Below are 26,071 nucleotides of genomic sequence, written 5' to 3' on the forward strand. Positions count from 1 at the left end.
AAGTCCGCTGGACAATCCCCCTGTGTGTGGGCTCCGGCGAACTTTTTTTACCCAAAAGTCTGTCGGACTAAGAAAGTAGCATTGCACCAAAATACACAGACAATACGGCCATATGTGTGCTAGTCCGCCGTACTTTTGAAATGAACAGACTTTTCCCGCATGGAGAAAAGTCTGTTCATTTTGAGCGCGGCTCCAGGTAGCCGAGTCCAGCAAAGGAAGCGTCGCTGGCCACGTCACCTGGTATGGCGTTAAAGGGGAAGCCCTACGCCGAAAAAACGCCATGGGGGTCCCCCCTAGGTCCATATCAGACCCTTATCCGAGCACGCAACCAGGCCGGTCAGGAAAGGGGGTGGGGATGAGCGAACGGCCGCCCTTCCTGAGCTGTACCAGGCCGCTTGCTGTCAACATGGGGGGTGCATTGGGGAAGGGGGGCCACGTGTCCCCCCACCCCAAAGCACCTTGTCCCCATGTTTATGAGGAAAAGGGCCTCTTCCTGACAACCCTGGCCGTTGGTTGTTGGGGTCTGTGGGCGGGGGGCTTATCGGAATCCATGAGCCGCCTTTAATAAGGGGGTCCCCCGGATCCCAGCCCCCCAGCCTATGTGAATGAGTATGGGGTACAATGTAGTACAAAGTTTATTGCACAACTCCGGGGGTCTTCTTCCATCTTCGGGGATTTTCTCGCCGGACTCCTCCGCTATCTTCTGCTAGCTCTTTTACTAGCAGAGGAGCCCGGCTTTCTTCTTCGTCACCGCCCTCTTCTTCTGACTTCGGGGGTCTTGTTCCCCTCTTCAGGGGTCTTGTCCCCCTCTTCGGTTCTTCTTGCCGGGCCTCCGCGCCTTCTTCTAGCTCTTTTACAAGCGATGGCCCGGTCTTCTATCGCCGCTGTCTTTGTCGTCGTCGCCGCAGGGACTGTGACATCATAATGGGCGGGGACATCACCCGGCGGTGTCCCTATATAAGTCGCCGCATGCCGCGTGCCTGTCATTGTGGCCAGAGACAGCGATGAGGCAACAGCTCAAGAAGAAGAGAAGAACAGAAGGCGACGATAACAACGAAGACAGCGGCGGTAGAAGACCAGGCCACCGCTTGTAAAAGAACTAGAAGAAGGTGCGGAGGCCCGGCAAGAAGAACCAAAGAGGGGGACAAGACCCCCGAAGTCGGAAGAAGAGGGCGGCGACCAAGAAGAAAGCCGGGCTCCTCCGCTAGTAAAAGAGCTAGCAGAAGATAGCGGAGGAGTCCGGCGAGAAGACCCCCGAAGACGGAAGAAGACCCCCGGAGCTGTGCAATAAACTATTTTTAACCCTTGTGTGTTGTGTTTTTTTTTACATTTTTTTCACAGGTGAATGGGTAGGGGTACATTGTACCCCATACTCATTCACATAGGGTGGGGGGCCAGGATCCGGGGGCCCCCTTATTAAAGGGATTCCGATAAGCCCCCCGCCCGCAGACCCTGACAACCAACGACCAGGGTTGTCGGGAAGAGGCCCTTGTCCTCATCAACATGGGGACAAGGTGCTTTGGGGTGGGGTGGCCACGTGGCCCCCCCTTCCCCAAAGCACCCCCCCCATGTTGAGAGCACGTGGCCTGGTACAGCTCAGGAGGGGAGGCCGTTCGCTCGTCCCCAACCCCTTTCCTGACCGGCCGGGTTGCGTGCTCGGATAAGGGTCTGATATGGACATAGGGGGGGACCCCCATGCCGTTTCTTCAGCGTAGGGCTTCCCCTTTAACTCCATACCAGGTGACGGGCCAGCGATGCTTCCTTCGCTGGTCCCGGCTGCCTGGAGCTGTGCTCAAAATGAACGGACTTTCCTCCCTGTGTGTGGGCAAGTCCGTTTACTTCAAAAGTACGGCGGATAGTCCGGCGGACATAGTCACGTCTGTGGGCAGGTTCGCTCATTCGGAAAGTCCGGCGGACTTTACGGCAGTTTGTCCGCCACACTAAGTCCGCCGGATAGTCTGATCGTGTGTACGTGGCATAAGTGTCAGTTCACACTGAGGCAGCACGACTGCCTCAGGCGACCTGGACACGACAGCTGGGGCGACTTGGAAAACGACTTCTCTATAGAAGGCAATGCAAGTTGCCTCAAGTCGCCCCCAAAGTCGTACAGGTTTTATTGTACAGAAAGGGATGCGACTCGTCAGGTGGCTAAGTCACCTGACAAGTCGTCCCAGTGTGAACTGGCACTAAATGTTGTACCTTCATTAAATGTAGCCATATTGCCTCTCTTCTCTTTTATACTCAGTTGTGACATGACGCTACTTGTATATCAAGACATCACTTGTATATCAAATTTTGCTTGTCTGGCAAAACGCTCTCAAACCAAGTTACTCACAAACCATGGTTTTACTGTGTGTGTGTGTGTGTATATATATATATACATATTTTTTTTTTATTAGGGATGAGCTGACCTGCCTTGGGTATGGTTCAAGCAGCTTTGGGCGAAGTTCAGATGCCGAACCTGACCCCCATTGAAATCATTTTTAGCCAAACTTGTCAAATTAATAACTCCAATTTTCTGGGCTAATAGAGAATGAAGTGGCAAAGATAGCATGGGAGTTGACACTGCCCCGGGGAACATGCACCAATGCACAATTATTATTATTTTTTTTTTTTTTTAAAAAGCTCTATTCGAACAGGAGCAGTGATTTTAAATGCTTAAAATTAAACATGAAAAATAACCAATTATTTTAACCACTTGCTTACTGAATGACAATTGCACAGTCATACAACACTGTACCCAAATTACATTTTTATCATTTTTTTTCCACAAATAGACCTTTCTTTTGGTGGTATTTAATCACAGCTGGGACTTTTATTTTTTGCTAAACAAACAAAGATGGAAAATTTTGAAAAAAAAATAAAAATCATGTTTCATAGTTTGTTATAAAATTTTGCAAACAGGTAATTTTTCTCCTTCATTGATATGCTATAGCGTGGATCTCTAGTGGTTAAATAACATACCTGAGGGAGTGCCCTAATCCTGAAGGTGTCACCTTGGTGATGCACCGAAAATGCTACAGCAGCACTGACATTTACAAAGGAAAAAAAGTGTTAATTGCTGGCAAATTAAATTTGTTTTTTCTTTTAAACAGCATATAGACCTCTTTAAGGGTCTGCTATGTATTTTGAGGACCTTTGCAGGTTTATTTTCGTTGTAAATGTCAGTTTGGCTATAGCACATCCTAGAATTAAAAGGAAAATGTGTGTAGAGTCCCCCCAAAAATACATACCAGACCATTTGAGTCTGGTATGAATTTAAAGGTGGTACTTTAGGCAAAAAAAAAAATTGAGGTCTCCCCAGACCCTTTGGATTTGGTATGGATGTTAAGATGGATCTCCATTAAAAAAAAAAAAATCAAAACAAAGAAAAGCTTTAAATCTTCCTAAAAAATCATGCTAGACCTTTAAACAGAGCATGCAGCCTGACTGGCCAGGAAAAAGGGGGGGGGTGGAGTGTGCACCCCCCTCCTGAACCATACCAGGCCACATGAGTGCCTTGCAATCCCCATGTTGGTGAGGACAAGGGCCTCTTCCCACAAACCTGACTGGTGGTTTGGGGCTTAACAGAATCTGGAAGCCACCTTTAAAAATAAGGGCCCCTAGTTATCTCCTCTGCCCAATGTAGTACCTCTACTCAAAAAACAAAAATGGGGACACAAAATGTCTGACAAGTCCTTTATTAAAGGCTATATTTAGCCAATGTTATGTGGCCTGGGGATTCCAGGCTACATATGTGAATAGGCCAGGTGACATCAGTGGATGGTAAAAACTAGACGGATACAAGCACCCGCTGCTTCCCTAGCAACTGCTGACAGCTGGAAGCTGTCAAATTTTTAGCCTAATTTTAAAAGAATACAGTCATTGAATTTGATTAACACTAATCATCTAAAAAAAAAAAAAACCCTGGGTAGTTAGCCATTTTATTGGGAGATTTTTTATGTCTAAGGCCACTGTTCAGTTATGTTTTTTTTTTTGTGTGTTTATGAAAATGTAATTCAGTCTTCAAACACTAATAATAAGGGTTTCTCTGTAAAAGTATTAATAAAAAGCCCACTATTGGTTTAAAATCTGACATAACCACACCTGAGTCTAGTGTACTCAGATATTTGAGATACTATGCTGTATACTTGACATATATTTACCATGCATTCAGATTTACAAAAAGATCTTAAAGGGGTGTATGTATAAAAATGTGCAGAGCTATTTTCCCTGTGAAATTTAATGTACATTTGTTTTGTGTAAGCCTGCAATATCATATGTTTCTAATCTATTTTCTTTCCAAGTAGGATGTTCGTTATGCATAAGAATAGAGTGAATCATAGTAAAGAAGTATTTCTTTTCTATGATAATCAGCTCCATCTAGTGGCCATATTGCAGTATTTTGTTGATTCACGCTATTATAAATGAAGAACATCTGACCTGGAGAGAAAATAGCTTAGGAACATTTTATTTTGCCAGCATTCACAGAGAATGAATGTAATTATCAACACATCCCAAAGTGTGTCCAGATCAAAAAATGTGTTTGTTTTTTTTAATTTGGATATAGTAGGGAAAGGTTAAACCTGTCAAGTTTTAGTGCTGTGTCCCAACTGGGGAGTTTCACTGTCTTATATTTGTCCTAGTGACCCTTGTCAGTGGTACTGTAAGTGAGAAAAGATTGAAAATCTTTAATTGTGGAAAAAGAATAGAGGGGAAACAATTTTTCAGGTGACAACTGTTTGTTGGGAGATTTTCACACTTTCTTTGGAGTCTACAAGTCAGAAAATGAAGGAAATGTCTTCAATGGGCTGTTCTGACAAAGCCCCAACACTTATAGGTAGTGTCAAAGCACCTTGCTAATCCTTTGTCCCTACACAATCCCATTGGCCCACCACTATGTTGGGGCTTCACTGGACAGTAGAAATGTGCAGGAGAGAGGAAGGGGTGGGCAAGTTTTTGCACTATAATAGGGTAATCTTTTGCCTTTCAGAGATTTTGGAGTTTTTCTTTTCATACAAAGAAAACATTTTTCTCCCAATAAAAGACAATTTTGGGAATATTTATGATATCCAACAAATAATTACTAAAACCTAGACCTATGAAAAACGTATGTGTGATCATTTTTGGATCTTCTTAGTACATGATTGTTAAGACATGATCTATTACATATGTCATATATGGCCAATTTTACTGTGTTCCAGAAAAAAAAAAAACACTGAAAAGTCTCACCTATACAGCGTGGTTGGGGATCACTCCAGTTTCCATTGTCCATGCAGAATACAGAGCTGTCATACTCTGTGACCATGTTAGGACTGGTGCATTTATATCTTACAGCATCTGAAAATTCATACTCTTCTTTTACAGGGGAAAAAGTCCCATTAGCAATCGTTGGAGGAGGGGGACACATTACAACTGAAAGGCAAAAATGTATCTGTATGCTTAGTAAATGAAAACAGATGATAGATATTTTCACCCTGTTGGTGTTTTTCTTTTCCAACATTTTTATTCAGAAAAGTCAGCATTTGCCGTTGTAATAAGAAGTAATTGCACATTAACAAACCGGCGATGATTCGGTTACAGCACAGAAGAGCATACAGTGGTGTGAAAAAGTGTTTGCCCCCTTCCTCATTTCTTGTTCCTTTGCATGTTTGTCACACTTAAGTGTTTCAGAACATCAAACCAATTTCAACAATAGTCAAGGACAACACAAGTAAACACAAAATGCAATTTGTAAATGAAGGTGTTTATTATTAAAGGTGAAAAAAAATCCAAACCATCATGGCCCTGTGTGAAAAAGTGATTGCCCCCCTTGTTAAAACATACTATAACTGTGGTTGTCCACACCTGAGTTCAATTTCTCTAGCCACACCCAGGCCTGATTATTGCCACACCTGTTCACAATCAAGGCATCACTTAAATAGGAGCTGCTTGACACAGTAAGGTCCACCAGAAGATCCTTAAAAGCTACACATCATGCCGAGACCCAAAGAAATTCAGGAACAATTGAGAAAGAAAGTAATTGAGATCTATCAGTCTGGAAAGGGTTATAAAGCCATTTCCAAAGCTTTGGGAATCCAGCGAACCACAGTGAGAGCCATTATCCACAAATGGCGAAGACATGGAACAGTGGTGAACCTTCCCAGGAGTGGCCGGCCGCCCAAAATTACCCCAAGAGCGCAGCGACGACTCATCCAAGAGGTCACAAAAGACCCCACAACAACGTCCAAGGAACTGCAGGCCTCACTTGCCTCAGTTAAGGTCAGCGTTCATGCCTCCACCATCAGGAAAAGACTGGGCAAAAATGGCCTGCATGGCAGAGTTCCAAGGAGAAAACCACTGCTGAGCAAAAAGAACATCAAAGCTCGTCTCAATTTCTCCACAACACATCTTGATGATCCCCAAGACTTTTGGGACAACATTCTGTGGACCGATGAGACAAAAGTGGAACTCTTTGGAAGGTGTGTGTCCAAAGAACATTATACCAACAGTAAAATATGGTGGTGGTAGTGTGAAGGTCTGGGGCTGTTTTGCTGCTTCAGGACCTGGAAGACTTGCCGTGATAAAAGGAACTATGAATTCTGCTGTCTACCAAGAGATCCTGAAGGAGAATGTCCGACCATCTGTTCATGTACTCAAGCTGAAACGAACTTGGGTTCTGCAGCAGGACAATGATCCTAAACACACCAGCAAGTCCACCACCGAATGGCTGAAGAAAAACAAAATGAAGACTTTGGAGTGGCCTAGCCAAAGCCCTGACCTGAATCCTATTGAGATGTTGTGGTATGACCTTAAAAAGGCCGTTCATGCTCGAAAACCCTCTAATGTAACTGAATTAGGACAATTCTGCAAAGATGAGTGGGCCAAAATTTCTCCAGGACGCTGTAAAAGCCTCATTGCATGTTATCGCAAACGCTTGGTTGCAGTTGTTGCTGCTAAGGGTGGCCCAACCAGTTATTAGGTTTAGGGGGCAATCACTTTTTCACACAGGGCCATGATGGTTTGGATTTTTTTTCACCTTTAATAATAAACACCTTCATTTACAAATTGCATTTTGTGTTTACTTGTGTTGTCCTTGACTATTGTTTAAATTGGTTTGATGTTCCGAAACACTTAAGTGTGACAAACATGCAAAGGAACAGGAAATGAGGAAGGGGGCAAACACTTTTTCACACCACTGTATATTGATGTGAAACTTAAAGTGGTTGTAAACCCTTACAACACACTTTGACCTACAGGTAAGCCTAGATTAAGGCTTACCTGTAGGTTCAAGAAATATCTCCTAAACCTATTAACCTTAGTTTATGAGATATTTGCCCGAAGACAGCGGCGCGCAGGCGCACTGAGCTTGGCATTTCCAACTACGGAGCTGCCGCGCGTGTCGGCTCCCGTGCACATGCGCGGGAGTGATGTCATTGCGGCTTCGCCAAATTACAGCGGCGGAGCTGCGAGACCCCACCGAGAAGATGGATACGCCGGACTACAGGGGACAGCGGTGACTTTGCTGGCTCCTGTGTCAGGTAAGTGACACATAATGGTCTACTATGCGATGCATAGTGGTCCATTATGCTTTGCCTTTGCAGGGAATGAAAGAGGAAGTAAACTCAATAGGGTTTACTTCCTCTTTAATGTATCATCTTCCACATATTAGTTTTATATGAAAAAAGTCAAACCTAAAAAACGAGAATCTGTAAATGTACACTGTAGAACTTATGAAATGTTGGAATAACATAGAGTGACGAGCTTTCAAAATGTTTTGTGTCTTCCCCACTCATGTCACTGGAAGTATACCACGCTTGGAGGGGGGGTGTGCATATATAGTGTCATTTTATTTCTAGAGCCCCTCTTTTCACTGTAAGTACTGCATAGGTATATTCCAATGTGTAACATGGGGAACAGTGAAGGATAAATCCCCATCCCCCTCTGCTATGACTACTTGAAGTAACCTACTAACTTAACTTCCACGTAGTGCCAGGGACCGTAATTGGTCCTTGGGCTCATTGAAAGGCAAATTCAGATTGAGGGAGGAGAGAAAGAGAAAAGAGGCGACAGAAAGTAGAGTAGAGGGTAGTGAACGTGGCTGCACTCTAGCCCCGGAGAAGAACACTTCAGAGCCAATCTCATCTCATGAGAGGGGTGGCTTCCTGGAGAATGCGATATATGGAGGACACCAGATGTAACTGTTGTGGACCTTGGGCACAGAGATATTCAAAAGAGGTGGGCTTATCTAGGGTCAGAGATGAGAACAACGAGTGGAAAAAATGTCTGACTTGTAGATAAAAATAAAACATGCGCAGGAAGATCAAGTATTTAACCTAAGTGTGACTGGGTGTACCAGAATTAGAACAGAGAGGCTTGAATCCATGGCATTACATGGCCTAGAGACAAACTATCCAGTATCATCGGATTGAACAAAATAGTAGCAAGGGGAGGGCATGGTGAAGAGAGAGAGCACCTTAGAAAGCATTTACGCTAAATTGAAAGGGTAAAGATCATTGGAGCAATGCACATACGCTTCACCAGATTGAGACTACAATAGGGATCCCGGATAAAGCGGGTACTAAAACCCCTTCTCAATCTCCGACCAGCGATTGGGAGCCATCAGGCTAGACCAAGAGAGAGCAGCTTGTAGGTGAGAGCCATAATAATATTTAACAATATAAGGTGCTCCTAGTCCACCCCTCGTCTTTAATGAGAAGGCCATTGAACTCGAAATATGGTGGGCCACCCCATTCCAAATAAATTGAAGGAGACTTCTTTGTGGGGCCTTAAGTTGGGACATTGGTACAGCAACCGGCAAAGTCTCAAAGAAATAAAGCAACCTGGGCAAAATGGACATTTTTAGAATGTTAATTCTACCTAAAAGGGAAAGGGAGTAGTTCATCCATTGCTGAAGGAGTCTGAAAATGTCCTGGATCAAGGGAGGGTAATTAGTAGAATATAGAGTAGAGTAAAAGGAAGTCAGTTGTATGCCTAGATATTTGAGTGAATTAGGGCACCATCTGTATGGATATTGAAGTAACTGATATACAGATATGTTTGTTCAAGTTGGTCAGAAGTGTCGATGGTATATGCAATGGAAGAGCCTCGGTCTTTACCGTGTTGACCTTATATCTTGAAATGGCACTAAAGGAGGTTAGAAGGTGGTGTAAAGAAGTGAGTGATATGAGGGGGTTAGTACGAGTCAACAAAACGTCATCTGCAAAAATATAGTTTGTACTCCCTCTGTCGCATCACGACCCCATATATATCTGGATTTGGTTGAATGGCATCTGCCAGGGGCTCTAGGCACAAAATAAAAATCAGTGGGGAGAGAGGACACCCCTGGCTAGTACCATTTGTCATGGGGAAGTGGGGCGACAGGAATAAGGACATTTGTACCTGAGCTGTGATCTGAGTATAATGTTTCTAGTGCTTTAAAAAAGAGCCCCTCAAGCCATATTGCATTCAGGTGGAGAACATATACGGCCAGCTCAAACTATCGAAGGCCTTTTGGGCATCCAGACTTAAAATAATAGCTGGGCGAGGAAATATATTAAGGAGATCGATCAGATCTATAGTCCGCATGCCTGGGTGGTACAAAACCCACTTGGTCTTTGTCTCAGTTTATTCCCAAACTAGTTAATAATCCACATGCTAGAATTTTTGTAAATATCTTGTAATCCGAGTTTAATAGGGCTACGGGCCTATAATTGTCGGAGAGAGAAGGGTCCTTACTGGGTTTAGGAATGACAGAAATGTATGCGTGCGAGAACTGCTTATGCAGAGATTTTCCTTGAAATATAGTACCATATAAATCCAGCATATGAGGGGCTAGGACGTTTAGAAAAGTCTTCCAGTAAAACTAGGGGGGTCCATCAGGACCAGGGGACTTATGGAGTGGGAGGTCTTTAATTGTATTTGAGAGTTCTTCAAAAGATATGGCTGCATTGAGTGTAACTAAGTCAGAAGAGGACAACTTTGGCAGCGAGAGATCCTTAAAGAAACTGTCAAAGTTGTCCTGTGAAAGGTTGAACTGATTTTCGGGGGTTAAACAGTTATAAAGTTTGTGATAAAAGGAACCAAAGGTCTTGGTCATAGTAAGGGGACAATGAGTCCTGGACCCATCTGCCTGAAGAAGAGAATCAGGAAAGGAATGGAAAGGACGAGGGTGGAGTTTATTTACCTGCATTCTCTGAGGCTTATTCGAAATTTTGCAGAATTTCTTCTTGGCCCATATATGAGATTTAGCTGTCTTACTTGGGGCTAGGGATCGCAGTTGTTCCCAAGGGGACATGACTTTACGTAGACTAGGTACTTTGGGTTTACACAAGAGCCGACGCTCTAGCTCAGTCAGTAGAGATTGTGTAAGTATAGCCCTATCTTTCTTTAGACGAGAGCCTTCCATGATATACATGCCATGAAAGTATGCCTTATGTGCCTCCCACAACGTAGAGGAATCTTGAACAGAGCCCTGATTTAATTGAAAAAATTCCTCTGGTCATTAAGGTGCCATTGACATGTCTTGGGGGAGGATGGAGACTGAAGGACATTCAGGAAGATAGGGGCAAGGTCAGACCATGTGATGGGAGAAATGTTGGATTCTACAATATGGGGAACTAGTGGGGCCGAAATAAAAAAGTGATCTAATCTAGAGTACATTTTATGGGCCATGGCGTAAAATGTAAATTGCTTGGCGGAGGGGTGTTTAATCCTCCACAAATCAAACAGGTGGTGAGATCTAATACACTTGGGGGGGAAGTGGCTAGAGAGGAGACCTTCCGTGAAGGACCAAGGTCTGTCTATCTTTAGTGGGAAAAAAAACAGGTTGAAATCACCTCCTATAATCATAAAGGGTTGGGAGTGGAATTGGGTGGATTCAAAAATCCCATTAAGAAAATCAATTTGCCCAGAGTTAAAGGCATATATGTTGAACAGAGTAAAGGAGGAGGTCATGTAATCACACACCAGGATAATAAACCTTCCATGAGGGTCAATGTATGAGGTTTTGACCCTAATAGGGCATGTTTTTTTTTATTAGTTATTGCTAGTCCTGCCTTCCCTGTTGAATCAGAGGCAAGGTAGGAGGATGGAAGTATTTAGAGGCAAACTTAATTGAACCCCCACTGCAGAAGTGTGTTTCCTGGAGCATGATCACATCTTCCTCTGAAGATCTGAACTCTTTTAAAGCCACCCACAGGACCTTGGCTACCCTCTGGAAGCATATCTCACTGCATTGGGGTGACCAGGAGAGAACCTCAGCACGGAGCAAATCAAAAGAGGGGTTGTGCCTCTGTAACCAAGGATAACCAATAACCAGCGGAAACTTAGATGAAGAAATAACTTGGAATTGGATTATCTTATGGAGAAGGGCCTTCCATCAAAATCCTCAATGGCAAGTGGAGTATCACGAAAGGAAAAATTACTCAAGCGCCTGAAATGAGTAGAAAAATATTAAGTACAAAAATAATAATAAATTAAATAAATTAAATAAAGAAAGAGAAAACTGCTGAAAGCACTCAAAACAGACCAGCCAACCAAAAATAAGTATAATACAATAGATATTGCTGTGCTATCTTCAATAATAAAGTGCCAAGTGTCTGTTATATCAAAAAATAAATCAAATCAAGGAATATATTATATTAAATTATCCCAAGAGAAGTACAACATATGGTGTGCTTTCCGCAATCTGGCCAAAACAACCAAAAGTGCAGAGTGCTAATTGAAAGGTGCTAGATATAAGTGCCAAGTGCTACAAAAAGGAGGGCTGAAGATCCTTAGTATTAATCTTGTTAAGGAGTGAAGGAACAAAAGCTCCTCAAAGTAATCCTACTCCTATTATCCCTGTGATCAAAAATGGGATACAAGGTACAGGTGAAAAAAAAGAAAATATATATATATATATATATATATATATATATATATTTAAATAGTAATATTAATAGTGTAATTTTATAATTATATAAATTAATTAATTGTGAATCAATCCACAACCTAGCACCAACATAAATTAATAAATAATGATATCCCAAGATGTAACGGGCAATAAGTGAATAAATTAAATTGTGATAAGAATCATATACACACCAGGTGTTACAAAAGGAGAAAATATTAAAATTAATAAACTATATAGATAAATAGTGCAGAGCAACACAACCAGTGTGCCCACTAAGTGATCAAATATAAAAAATATATTTTCAATCATTTTAGTAAAAATTATAATAATTAGTCATCCGGAAAAAAGTTCACATTGATAGAAAATATTATTATGCAAATAAATATGTGTAAAAATGAGAGCGCAAGAATCGTATTGTGCTCTCATTCTTATAGATATGTGAGTGGCTCTTTATGCTAATTCAGCTGTGTTTGTGGTTACAATATTGTGCAATGTTACCTTTCTTCTTTTTTTAAACGGAACTACCGGATTGGAGGCTAATTACTATTGAAGGAGGATAAGTGTGGCAATCTTTCCTCTGACATCTTCATTGATCTGAAGTTGCTTATACACCCAGGACGCGTCAACCCTCCCCTCCTTAGTGAGATCTTCCCTGGATAAGTACATTTTTATACATATTTATTTGCATATTAATACTTTCTATCAATGTTAACTATTTTTCCGGATGACTAATTATTATAATTTTTATTAAAATTATTGAAAGTATATTTTTTATATTTGATTTCTTAGTGGGCACACGGGTTGTGTTGCTCTGCACTATTTATCTATATAGTTTATTAATTGTAATATTTTCTCCTTTTGTAACACCCGGTGTGTATATGATTCTTATCACAATTTAATTTATTCACTTATTGCCCGTTACATCTTGGGATATCATTATTTATTAATTTATGTTGGTGCTAGGTTGTGCATTTATTTATTTATATAATAATAAAATTACACTATTAATATTACTATTTAAATATATATATATATTTTTTTTTTTCACCTGTACCTTGTATCCCATTTTTGTTCGCAGGGATAATAAGAGTAGGATTACTTTGAGGAGCTTTTGTTCCTTCACTCCTTAACAAGATTAATACTAAGGATCTTCAGCCCTCCTTTTTGTAGCACTTGGCACTTATATCTAGCACATTTCAATTAGCACTCTGCACTTTTGGTTGTTTTGGCCAGATTGCGGAAAGCACACCATATGTTGCACTTCTCTTGGGATAATTTAATATAATATATTCCTTGATTTAATTTATTTTTTGATATACTAGACACTTTGCACTTTATTATTGAAAATAGCGCAGCATTATCTATTGTAAGTGGAGTATCACGCAGCTGCAATGGAATCAAGTGCTCTGATACAAAGGCAGCATCAATGAACAGGCCTGCACAGCCCCAGAGTTGATTAGAGTCTGTATCTCGATGGACGACTCAGCCCAAGAAAGGGTGACCAAAACCAGGGGCTTATCCTTCTGGATAACTGGTGATGAAACAACGCCACCTAAGGTCTGTTCGTGACAGGACCTCAAGGTTCGGGTAGGATAAGACTTCAAAAAGTGACCTGCCTGGCCACAATAAAAGAACAATCTCTCTCTCCTCCTAAAGGTTCTCTCATCTGCAGAGAGACATGTGAAACCCAAGTTCATGGGTTCACCTTCACTGACCGACTCAGTACCAGGAGGCATGGGAGGTGAGGATGGCACGGGTGGGACTGCAAAGCTCGAAAACAAATGTACAGGAGGTTTCCGCAAGCGCTCCTTAAAAGAGGTAAAGTTCATCTAATCTGGAAAAAATATTACCAACAAGTGGATTGACTGCATCTTCTGAATTCATGGCCTTCGTCTACTGTTAGAAACCATGAAATCAGGCCGAGCCAGAAGTACAGTTAAATCACACTTGTTTAATAATAAGATAATATTAAAAGAAATAATAATAAGAGAACAAACGTAGTCAAAACATAGCCAAATTTCAGTAACCGGAACGTATAGTCAGCCAAGCCACAAGTCAGGGATCAATGTAGTGGAACAGCAAGCAGGATCTGGAGCCAGAAGGGATATCAGCAAAGCAAGTCTTGAACAGGATCGCAGGCAATAGTTTCTGTGATGGTGACCAAGGCAAAGGCAGAGAACCTCTGGACTGGACGGCTTAAGTAGGCAGGACTGACAAGCAGGATATCATGAACAGCTGAGTAACTGTGGAGAGATAGGAGCTGGCAATTAGCTGACAGCTGAGCAGCCAGCTCAGAGAAGGAAGCGTTGAGCCCAGCCCTGACAGAAATCAATCCTAAATCTAGCAGCAGCTCCTCACCAGACTGGAAATAGGCAAAGGAGTGGGATTTCCCCTATATGTAAATGATAATCAGAATGAAAACGGCCATAGATACTTGATTTGGGGGTTGATCAGGTGGGTTATTAGCGGTTTCAGCAGTTTCCCGTTATGGATCGTCGCTTAAGAGACATCAGCAAAGAGCCGGAACGAACGTCACAAGAGGGATATATTGCCTTTGGTTCTAGCCTCCATTATCCTTTCCTTAATTCTGTAAAAATGTGGCTTAACTATCACATTTCACAGAAGGCCATCCAGCCTGGGTGCCATCAAGACTCGGTGTACCCTGTCTATTTCCAGCTTGTGAGGGGAGATATCTGGTATTAAATCTTTCATCAGGGATTTTATAGTATCTTCTAAGTCCACCACTGATTCTGGGAGGCACCGCACAGGGACGTTATACCTCCTAGAACTGTTTTCCAGGTCTTCTATCTTTGAGTTTGCCTGATCTAGTTGGTCTTGTAGGGATGAAATCATTCCGGAATTTTGGTTAACTCTCTTCACGGTACCATCCATTTTAGATTCAATACTGTCCAGCCTTTCCCTTATATTTTGAAAATCATCTTTCAGTCCAGTAGTTATAATCATACAGGCTTTAGACAGTTTCTGTTGCAGGAGTGCAGAAAATCTAGCCAGACGAACTGCATCTCCTGAATACGTAGTGGTAAGAATAGGTGGCTGAGTATGCACAGAACTGTTTTGGCTCAGAGCCAGCTGAGCAAGTTCTGCCATTTGCCTGTCTGTGGAGGAGGCTGGGAAATCAGCATATAGAAAAGCCCTGTCTGGGGGAATGGACAAGGGAGACAACTGTGGGTGCTCACCTTCTGGTGTGGAAAGCTCTTCCTGAGATTGGGACTTCCCCTCCCCTCCCCTGCACCATGCTGGCCTGGGGAGACTGCTGCTGGGTCTGGAGGCTGCTGCACACAGTGTTTCCCTTCCCCGGCGCAGTCTTAGTCTGGGGAGACTGCTTCTGGGCCTGATAGGCTTGCGTTGTTCTAGGCTGCTGGGGTTGCTGGAGGTTTTTTTTTTCCCTGCTGTCCTCCGCTGCATTATTCATTCCCGATCTGCGGGCTGTCGGTATTCCGTTAATTCAAGTGTCCCTTATAGCTTGTTTATATGCTTTTTAGAGCCGGAGGCATGAGGAGCTCAGTCAGTACATGACTGTTCCCAACACTGCGCGCATGCACACTACTTCTGTTGGTGTTTTTAATTATTTTATTTTTTTTGGAATGAGTAATAAGGGTAGGTGCGGTATCTCACAAAAGTGAGTACAAATCTCACATGTTTGTAAATTTTTATTATATCTTTTCATGTGGCAACACCGAAGAAATTACACTTTGCTACAATGTAAAGTAGAGAGTGTACAGCCTGTATAACAGTGTCAATTTGCTGTGCCCTCAAAACAACTCAACACACAGCCATTAATGTCTAAACTGCTGGCAACAAAAGTGAGTACACCCCTAAGTGAAAATGTCCTAATTGGGCCCAATTAGCCATTTTCACTTCCGGTGACATGTGACTCGTTATGGTTACATTGTGTGTATTGGTGTGTTAAATTTAGTGTTATCGCTCTCACTCTCTGAGGATCCAGAAAAAGGAAATGTTGCTCTACATAAAGATGGCCTAGGCTATAAGAATATTGACAAGACCCTGAAACTGAGCTGCAGCATGGTGGCCAAGACCATATAATGGTTTAACAGGACAGTTTACACTCAAAACAGGCCTCACTATGATTGACCAAAGAAGTTGAGTGCATGTGCTCAGCGTGATATCCAGAGGTTGTCTTTGGGAAATAGACGTATGTGTGCTGGCAGCATTACTGCAGAGGTTGAAAGCGTGGGGAGTCAGCCTGTCTGCGTCCAGACTATATGCTGCACACTGCATCAAATTGGTCTGCATGGTTGTCCTCCCAGAAGGAAGCCTCTTCTAAAGATGATGCACAAGAAAGCCCGCAAACTTTGAAGACAAGCAGACTAAGGACATGGATTACTGGAACCATGTCCTGTGGTCTGATGAGACCAAGATAAACATATTTAGTTCAGAAGATGTTAAGCGTGTGTGGCGGCAACCAGGTGAGCAGTACAAAGCCAACGCTAGTAAAAGAGCTGTAAGAAGATAGCAGAGGCCCGGCAAGAAGAACCGAAGAGTGGGACAAGACCCCGAAGTCGGAAGAAGACCCCTGGATGGCGGCGGCGACGAAGGAGAAAGCCGGGCTCCTCCGCTAGTAGAAGAGCAGAAGATAGTAGAGGAGCCCAGCGAGAAGACCACATGAAGACAGAAGAAAACACCCAGAGCTGTCTAATAAAGTACTTTAAAAACCTGTGTTGTGTTTTTTTATGTACACTTTTTTCCCCAGGTGAATGGGGAATCTGGGGGCCTCCTTATTAAATCCAATCTAATTAAATCCATACCAGGTGATGGGGCTAGTGAGGTGCTAATCTACCCGATGGAGGCGGCGACATTGACTTCCTTCGCTAGTTCCGTCTACCTGGAGCCACGTTCAAAATGAACGGACTTTACTCCGTGTGTGGGCAAGTCCGTTCATTTCAAAAGTCCGGCGGACTAGCACACAGACGGGCAGATTTGAATCAAGACTCCTTTCAAAGTATGCCGGACTTTTGGGAAGAAAAAGTCCGCCAGAGCCCACACAGGGGCGAATTGTCCGCCAGACTCTGGTCCGCCGGATAGTGCGATTGTGTGTGCACGGCATAAGTAGTAGTAGGAGGGCACAATACAGGGGAGTCAAGAGGGTATGATACAAAGGGGTCAGGACAGTGGGGTCAGGAAGGCACACCACATGGGTTCAGAAGGGCACACTACAGGGGGATCAGGAGGGCACAGAAACAGTTTCCTGATGCGGAGTGGAGCAGGGAAGCTGCTGTGGCAAGCTTTCCAAACATGTATTTTCTCTTTCATTTCATATTGGGTTCTAACAGAAGATTCTTGTGATTTTACTTTTTTCTTTTGATCAATATTTCTCTGAAATACCAACCATCTGCATTCACCTGGCAAACTTCTTTTGCTGAAAGTCCCTATTGAGTTTCAGGATGAACTCAAATAAGATGTGGATTTTGATTGCGAAAAAGCTGAAAAAGAACAGGAATAAATATTCCAGATGTTTATCAAACAACCACAATGTACCTGATAATGACTTGGTCAATGAATTGTATATCTCTACAATGCATGCACAGGAAAATACCTGATAAAAGTCCAGTGTTTTCCCAACCTCTGTTTGAGCTGACAACACAATGTCTCTACTTCACTGAAATCCTAAGCAGTGTTGTCCACCCTGCCTGCTGAACTACAGAACTCTTATCTCTCTGCTGTCTCCACATGCATACATTGATTTCTTTCCCAGCAAAATAATGCTTCTACCTTATCTTCTGCAATTTTTCACAGAACTGGTGAGAACAGGACATTAAGTGTTAAGCATCAGAATGCCAGTACACCTGACCTAATTAGGATTTTATGTTATAAATACCACTCTACATCCTCCTCAAAGAAAGTGAGCTCAGGGACATTTAACAGCAACCAAATCTGATGGCAGACACCAAGTATTCAAGACAAGCCAGCTTTCACTGATTTATTCACTGCATGCAGATTCTCAGGGGGATTTTTATCAAGTACACAAACATTATTCAAGGGCCCCAATGATAGCCGGCAGATAGATCATATTGCGGACAGCCTTGCGCTTGTCCGGGACACAGTCCAGTACATTCAAGGCCGCCGAGTGCACGCGGCCCTGGTCAGTCTTGACCAGGAGAAGGCCTTTGACCGTGTCTCCCATGAGTTTATGTGCAGCGCTATGCGCAGGTTTGGTCTTGGGGAAATGTTTTGTTCGTATGTAATGTATAATGACATCTGTAGTGTGGTGTTGGTAAACGGTTAGAAAACTGACCCCTTTCCAGTGTTGTCTGGGGTCAGACAAGGCTGCCCTCTCTCACCTTTGCTTTTTGTCTGTTGTATAGAGCTCTTCGCCCAAAGCATCAGACGGAACCCAGGGATCAGAGGGATCACCGCATCAGGACCACACAGACGGGAGGTCAAGTGCTCACTCTACATTGATGATGTGACGGTATTCTGCACCCATGCCCTTCAGCATCAAAGCAGATTTCATCAAAATTCTCGGGGTCTGGTTTGGAGCTGAGGGCGCAGCCCTGAAGTCCTGGAAAGAAAGACTGACTAAAATGCGACAAAAGTTTGGACTTTAGAGCCTCCGAGAACTCACCATCAAAGGTAAAACACTGGTACTCTGCAGCGAGATCCTCCCTGTGTTGCAGTACCTTGCCCAGGCCTGGCCCCCCCGGGCTAACACCTGCAAGGCCATCACCAGGGCGGTGTTTCACTTCATCTGGAGCTCCGAAATGGACAGAGTAAAGCGGGCGGTTATGTTTAAGTAACCCCTCAGGGGCGGTAAGAGCGTGCCTGACATCGCCACTCTACTGAGGGTGTTCTTTGCCTGTAACTGCATCCTCAGAACTTTGGTGGACAGAACTGTAGACTCTGGTGGTAACTCCATGTCCCGTTTCTTCCTCCTGCCTCTTTGGAGGTCCCTTGGATGGGACAGCTCCATCCCCTACAACTGGGACACTCCTTGGTACTACTTGGACACTTTCAAGTTTATTAAGGAGCTGGGGCTACATGGAGTGAAGCCCGACTTGTGGAAGCCAAAAACTATCCACAAGTTGATTAGAGCATCGGCCATTGTTGAGACTGTTCCAGGCCTCCCTTCAGCCACTTGCAAAGTGATCTGGAGGAATGTTTCTTCAAAGAGACTCACCAACAGGCACAAAGATCTGGCATGGATGGCAATCCAAGGGGGGTTGCCACTCAGGACATTCATGCATGCCAGAAACCTGTGCAGATACAGACACTGCCCCTTTTGCATCATCCAGGAGGAAACTGCTCTGCATGTTTTCTGGGAGTGTCCCTTTGCACAGGGCCTGTTGAGGGCTCTGGAACCTGATCTCAAAGACTTTGTTCCACAGACTGCTATCACACACTTTAGTGTGCTGAACGGACTCTTTTGTGGAACTCATTCACAGGGGGACATTGATAGTGCCTGGCGGGTGCTGTGCTTCTTTAAGGACGCTGTTTGGTGCACCAGAAAGCACCTCATCCACCAGAGGGAGAGGATGTCCATCGAGGACTGTCGCAGACTGGTTCACAGTCTGCTCAAAGACTATCACTTGATGGACTTTAAGGAGGAAGAGGAGGTCTGAAGATTTCCCCTCCCCCCTCCACCCTCTCCCCCCCCCCACACTATGTATCCTTTGGCAATTCAATAAAGCTTCGGGCCTGTGAACGCTTTCTCCCCTCCCTACCCCACCTTCTCCACCCCCCCATCACACCTGTTGCTCGTTGAAATGCCATTTGACTTTGACTATGACAGTATGACCTGATTTTTCCGACATGTCTTTGTAATGCTTTCATGGTAAGGCGGCATCATGCATGATATGATGTTTCGGGGTACCATTACTCTGCGCAATACATGAGGCATCAAACCGCAGGATGAATGTAATTTATTTGTATGCTTGGAACTGTATTGTTGTGTAGTGTATTTATGCTCTGCGTCGCAGTACAGAGTGGAATGTACCCTGTTTAAAGTATTTATTTTTTTGTATATTTTCTTGCAAAATAAAGTATAAGTTTTCAAACAAATATATTAGGGACGGTCCCTTCCATTATTTCTCACTATACCCCCCCAAAATTGGTCCTTTGAGTTTCATCACTTATTTGGTTGGTGCTTTTCTAGGCATAGCATAGCTGCCATCAGTGCACGTGAACAGTATAATCTTACCCATTTGTAGTTTAAATTCCTTCTCTGCTCACAGTTGCACAACTGGTGGCATTGTTACCATTTATGTTAATCTGGAGTCTCACTTCTAACAGTACCTCATATCCTGTCAGTCTCTGACATGTTTGTTTTTATGAGAGAACATTGTTGCTGGGTGTCAGGAACCAGTTCAGTGGACTTTATGGTAATAAATGCATATATATCTATATAGGTCTACATTCCCAGGTGAATAAGAGAGGTTGAGGTTCTTGAAAAGGCCAAGATACAGAACAAGAGGACCTATCCTTTGCAGCGGCTCCTGCGGGGGTAGAGTTACATTGACATGTCCCATCAATTTATGTGAAATATGAACTTTAATGACATTCCAGTTTAATGACAGGTCCACTTTAAAGAACTCCACAATGCGCTTTGTGACATTCTTCTTTAATAAGATTTAAAGCACTTTTTTACCTTCACAGGAAGGAAGCATGTTACTCCATGTTCCGTCTGCTTGACACTCTCTGTAATTCCTTTTTGAAACCATATGGTACCTTGAAAGATGAATACGTAACCAGAAATAAATACATTTGTCAACATATCTTTTACAGCAATGCTCTGGAATGCTGAAAGGCAGAGGCAACTGGGGTGAATTATAAAGCAACTGAAAATATAAGGAATTTCATTTCTACCAGTTTATAAAGGGGATATGTAAAAGTATAAAAAAACAAAAAAACAATTGAAGATAAAAAAAAAGAGATCCGCCCTTAGTTATCTCTGCATTTCATGCATTACACAAGTCAAAGAACCAAAAAATGGTTAATATTGTTTTTACAACACATATTTTAAAAACACTTTCTTTATTCAGATACATATGAAATAGACACATGCATTTGATATAGTACCCTCTGTAGACTATCCTGTTGTAAAAAGATATTGTTTACAGAGCTCAATAGCTCAACCTGAGATGCACACACACACAAATAAATACAGTAAGTCAGACTCAACTTACTGGGTGTATGGGAAATAGGTTGTCCACGGCCAGGATGCAACCAGATAATGTTGTACAAGATTTGAGTTGTGCAAGGCCTGGCTGCAACTAGATAACTACTGCTGAGCTATCCTTTTAGAAAACCTGTAGTGCTTTGAGAATTATTTATGTAAGTTGAAATTTGTAAAACTGTTCAGGGTGAGCTGGCAGTTTGAATAGGAGGCGTTAGTTGCTATACAAGTCTTTAATGTGCTATATTACAGTGGATTGCAGTATGGTGGGCTCAGAGACCCAAAAATCTATTCTAGGACTACCTTTTTGTTTGTGTGAATTCAACAACTGTAGTTACTGTTTGGCTCATGAGCCCCCTAGCAGTCTTTTTTATTATTATTTATTATTTAATTGTATTTCACATTTAGCTAGCTTTTTTCTGCCAGGCTTAAAAATGCGTTTGGGCTATGGTATTTCAGAGTTTATTTTTTTAATGGGGTGATTGATTTTATTTTTTCTGTTGTTAGGGCCTCTTTTTATCTTGGGGGGCACATCGTACACTTGTTGCGGACACAGGAAAGGCTGCCCTTGGTTTGCCGCATATCACCACATCTAGTGCGCTGTAATTGAAAAAACATCAAGCAGGTCTAAATTGAAAGGCAGGACAAAGGTGGTTTAAAGTAGAAGTCCAGTCAAATTCTAACTACCGTATATACTCGAGTATAGGCCGACCCGAATATAAGCCGAGGCCCCCAATTTACCCCCAAAAAACTGGAAAAAATTATTGACTCGTGTATAAGCCGAGGGTGAGACATGCCTGTCCATCCCTGTGTGTCCGTCCATCCCTGTGGGTCCATCCATCCCTGTGTGTGTCCATGCATCCGTGTGTGTGTGTGTGTGTCCATGCATCCGTGTGTGTGTGTGTGTGTGTGTCCATGCATCCGTGTGTGTGTGTGTGTGTGTGTGTGTGTGTGTGTCCATGCATCCGTGTGTGTGTGTGTCCATCCATCCGTGTGTGTGTGTGTGTGTGTGTGTGCATGCATCCGTGTGTGTGTGTGTGTGTGTGTGTGTGTGTGTGTGTGTGTGTGTGTGTGTGTGTGTGTGTGTCCGTGCAGCCTACCTGTGTCCAGCCTGCCTGTGTCCCGTCCAGCCTGTGTCCCGTCCAGCCTGTGTCCCGTCCAGCCTGCGTCCCGTCCAGCCTGCGTCCCGTCCAGCCTGCGTCCCGTCCCGGCCCGTCCCGAGCCGAGCCTCCGTCCTTCAGCTCTTCGTCGGCGGCCATTCTAGGATTCAAAAGCCGCGCCTCCGTCGGTGATAGGCGGAACACTCAATTTCCCACTGACTGCTGGGAAATTGAGTGTTCCGCCTATCGGATGTCCGTGATAGGCGGAACACTCAATTTCCCAGCAGTCAGTGGTCCGCCTATCATGGACGTCCGCTCATCCTCATACTACGGACGAGGATGAGAGGATGTCCGTGATAGGCGGAACACAGACTGCTGGGAAATTCAGTGTTCCGCCTATCACCGACGGAGGCGCGGCCTTTGAATCCTAGAATGGCCGCTGTCTGTCTGCTCGACACGCTGATCGGGCAGACAGACAGCGATGACTCGAGTATAAGCCGAGGGGGGCACTTTCAGCCTCAAAAAAGAGGCTGAAAATCTCGGCTTATACTCGAGTATATACGGTATACTTAAAGCTGCTCCCACCCTCATTCAACACCTATTCTAAGTACCCTGTAAATGAAAGATGTCTACGCTTACCTATTCTGAGGGTGCTCCAGTCTGGTCACATGAGCTCCCTAGCCTCCAGCTTCAGCAAAGAGGACAGATCTCCAACAACGGCTGCAGAGCCTAGGCAGTGATTTCCCCTATAGACTTACTATGGGATATCTGTTGTCGGCTGTCCCTACTTTAAACTGAAGCCAGCACTGGGAGCCGATCATGCAACCAGACTGGAGCGCCCTCAGCATAGGTAAGTACAGACATTTTTTCTCTACAGAAGGGCTCTCAAAATGTTCCCAATGCTGGTGTCAGTGCGAGGAATAATGTCTTGTACCAGTGGGAAGAAAAGTGCCCCAAGATCTAGGCAATGGCAACCAAAGGGCCACATCTGGCCCTCAGGCCGCAGTTTGGAGACCACTACTCTACAGGCTAGTTAGAATAAGCTTAGAACGAGGGTGGGAGCAGGTTTATGTATAGTTAGGAATGGATGTGACTGGACTTCCATTTTAGCCCTTTAGGTACAGTATCAACCTCTCACAACAAATGAATGTGAATAATATTAAAAATACAAAATTATTTAAAAAATAAAAATAATATTAAACTCCAAGAGGGGTGTGTTCTAACAATTTTGACTGCTGACAGTTTATGATTATGTAACTCTATATACAGTACATTATATATTAAACCAGTGGTTGTCAATTTACAAGGTATAGGGGGGCTCAAGTGTAGCCCCTGATATCTCCAAAGAACCACAAATAATATTTAATTTGTGTAATGGTATAGATAGAAGACTGTGATAGGCTTTTTAGTAGAAAATGGTCAGAGACTGTTCTACAGTTGTAGCTGGAGCCCAAAGCCATGGTGTAGGGGACAGCAGAGGTTGTGGAATATGTAAGATGAGAGTTCTAAAGATCATTGGTAATAAAGGTCAGGTAACAAATCAATACTCCCACCACTGACTGCTGGGAATGGAGGGCCACACCAATGGGTTGCATCTAGCCCTCAGGCCACAGGTTGGCCACCAAGGATTTAAACTCACCCCAGATTACAGTGATATGTTATTCTTGAGCCAAATGAGATGCCTTCAGCTTCAAAATATCCATTTTCTATATCACCAGGATATCCACATGATCTTACTGTAAAACAGAAGACAAAACTTGATTAGCTGTCTTTATTCCATAAACTGCAATTCTGCAATCTCAGACAAATGTTGGGCTAATCTTTTGGAATTCCAATTCTGTTTAAAAAAAAATATCTAAAAAACTGACACACTAGCTATTTTGGAATTTTAATGTTGTTAAAAATTGCCTTCCAATTTTCTCAAAGTGCCAAAAAAAATGAAATGCCATATTGCAATCTTGAGTTGTTCTAAACACAGTTGGGCACTGAAAGCCGCCATAAATGTCAGTTCTTGCTTGTAAAATTGGTTCATCAAGAAGTATAGAAGTCTACACTAAAATACAAGTAAAATTGTAGGCATCCTCTGCAATAGGAATTTCATGTTTGGTGAGATATTCCCTGAGGGTTAATTACTTCTAAAGGGATGCAGACACTGCAACTTCTCTCATCTGATTAGTGAACGTGCACCAGTTAATTATAATGAACGCATAACCTCCAATTCAGGAAGTCTTCCAAGTTTATAGTGGAACAAACAGCTTTTTCTTCAGAACAGAAAGATAGGAATCTGCTAAAAAAATTTTAAAATTCATGCACATACTGTCAACAAAAGCAACACTGTCATTTTGCTGGCATAATGTGCACCTATTGCCTTGGCTTTCCCATAAGTCAAAATTTCCTGCCCAATCCATATTCCTATTTGCTCTCACTATGACGTGTGTCTTAGAAGCACACAGAAATATAGTATGTGGGAGACAGGAAGCAGTGTGTGAGCTAAGACACTATAAGCCTGCCTTTTTCAACCAGGTGGCGTGAGGTTTCTTCAGGATTGCCTTGGCAAAATGCCTAAAACTTGCCCAAAACTTGTGTAGCACCCTCTAGGTAGGTAGGTGCTAGAGAGAAGTTTGGTAGGTTAGGTACATTTAGGCAGGCCTGGCTGGCAATCAGGCCTGTTTGTTTATTTATTTGGGCTGGAAATGGCTCAGGATAACAGCTGGTGACTACCAGGCAGCAACACTAAGACCTCCCTCTTCTTTCTAGAGCCATCTGGAAGATACTAGGAAAAGAAGAGGAGAGGTGGAGCTGCCTGGGGTGTTCTAAAGAGCCCTGACCAATCCCCAAACTGGATTGGCAGGGGGGCATGAGCGTCGCACATGAGCAGCCACTGGCGCGGTGGAAAAAAAACCAAGCTCCCCAGAACTTGTTCTGCTGCACAGTTTGTACAGGTAATCGTTAACTGCACGTTTCTGCTGGAGCAGCCTATCAAGCATATAGAAGGTTGAGTTCCATCACGTCGGGCAATCGCAAATAGGACGTCTGACTGGCAGATTGTGTCACCACTGAATGTCAGCAAGGTGAGCCATGGTCGTGTAAGATCTTCTGAAATGGGCCGAGATTTTCCTTGCCTGCCGCAAGATGTCCTGGACCCGAGGGTATTTGACAACGAATCGCTACACGACCGAGTTTAAGACGTGTGCCATGCATGGGACGTGTGTAATCTTGCCCTGTTTCAATGCACTAAGCAGATTGGCACCGTTGTCACACACCACTTTACCAACTGTCAAATTGAGCGGTGTTAGCCACTGATCTGCCTGTGAACGCAAAGCTGAAATGAGTGCAGGGCCAGTGTGGCTCTTGGCTTCCAGGCACAACAAACGCAGCACAGCGTGGCAATGTCTCACCTGGCATGTCGAATAGGTTCTGGGGATCTTGAGTGGCGCAGCGGAAGAGACGCTAGCAGCGGAAAAGGAGGAGTCAGCAGAGGAGGAGAGGGAGGATGGAGTAGGAGGAGGAGAAGAAGAGGCAGGCCTGCATGCAATCCGTGGCGGTAAAACCAAATCTACACGGGTGCCACGGGTTACGGTACATGCTTGACGGCCTTCAAAAGGTTCACCCAGTGGACAGTAAAAGTTATATACCTTCCCTGTCTGTCTGTGGTTAGATGTATCTTGGCACCGACACTGTGTGCCAGAGATACATTCACTTGCCGCTGAACATGGCCATTTGGCTCTGGGATGCCCTTCTGTGAGAAATACTTCCTTCCTGGGACCTTCCATTGTGGTGTTCCAGTGGCCACAAATTTTCGAAAGGCCTCCGAGTCCACCAGTTTATATGGCCGTAGTTGGCGGGCTATCAGTTCTGACAAGCCAGCCGTCAACCGTTGGGCAAGAGGGTTATCCGGCATCATCATTTTTTTATGCTCGAACATTTGGCCCACGGAAGCCTGCCTTTTTCCAGAAAAACGTGAGG

General features: G+C 43.6%; 1 protein-coding gene across 2 annotated transcripts in view; it reads right to left on the bottom strand.

Annotated features, from left to right (window-relative positions):
* LOC143940950 (C4b-binding protein alpha chain-like) overlaps window positions 1-26,071 on the bottom strand; it is a 117,817-nt gene that overhangs the window by 41,332 nt on the left and 50,414 nt on the right. Inside the window, exons 4-6 of one of the 2 annotated variants that reach the window (XM_077462783.1) lie at window positions 23,745-23,841; window positions 20,478-20,557; window positions 5,212-5,394 (exon numbers count right to left, since the gene is read on the bottom strand). In XM_077462783.1, the coding sequence (XP_077318909.1) occupies window positions 5,212-5,394; window positions 20,478-20,557; window positions 23,745-23,841 (360 nt within the window). The remainder of the gene's footprint in view (window positions 1-5,211; window positions 5,395-20,477; window positions 20,558-23,744; window positions 23,842-26,071) is intronic. The other variant, XM_077462785.1, reaches the window with a different exon arrangement.

Source organism: Lithobates pipiens, unplaced genomic scaffold (genome assembly GCF_037356315.1).
Source record: "Lithobates pipiens isolate NorthernLeopardFrog02 unplaced genomic scaffold, aLitPip1_a1.2 Scaffold_3, whole genome shotgun sequence".
Lineage (NCBI taxonomy): Eukaryota > Metazoa > Chordata > Amphibia > Anura > Ranidae > Lithobates > Lithobates pipiens.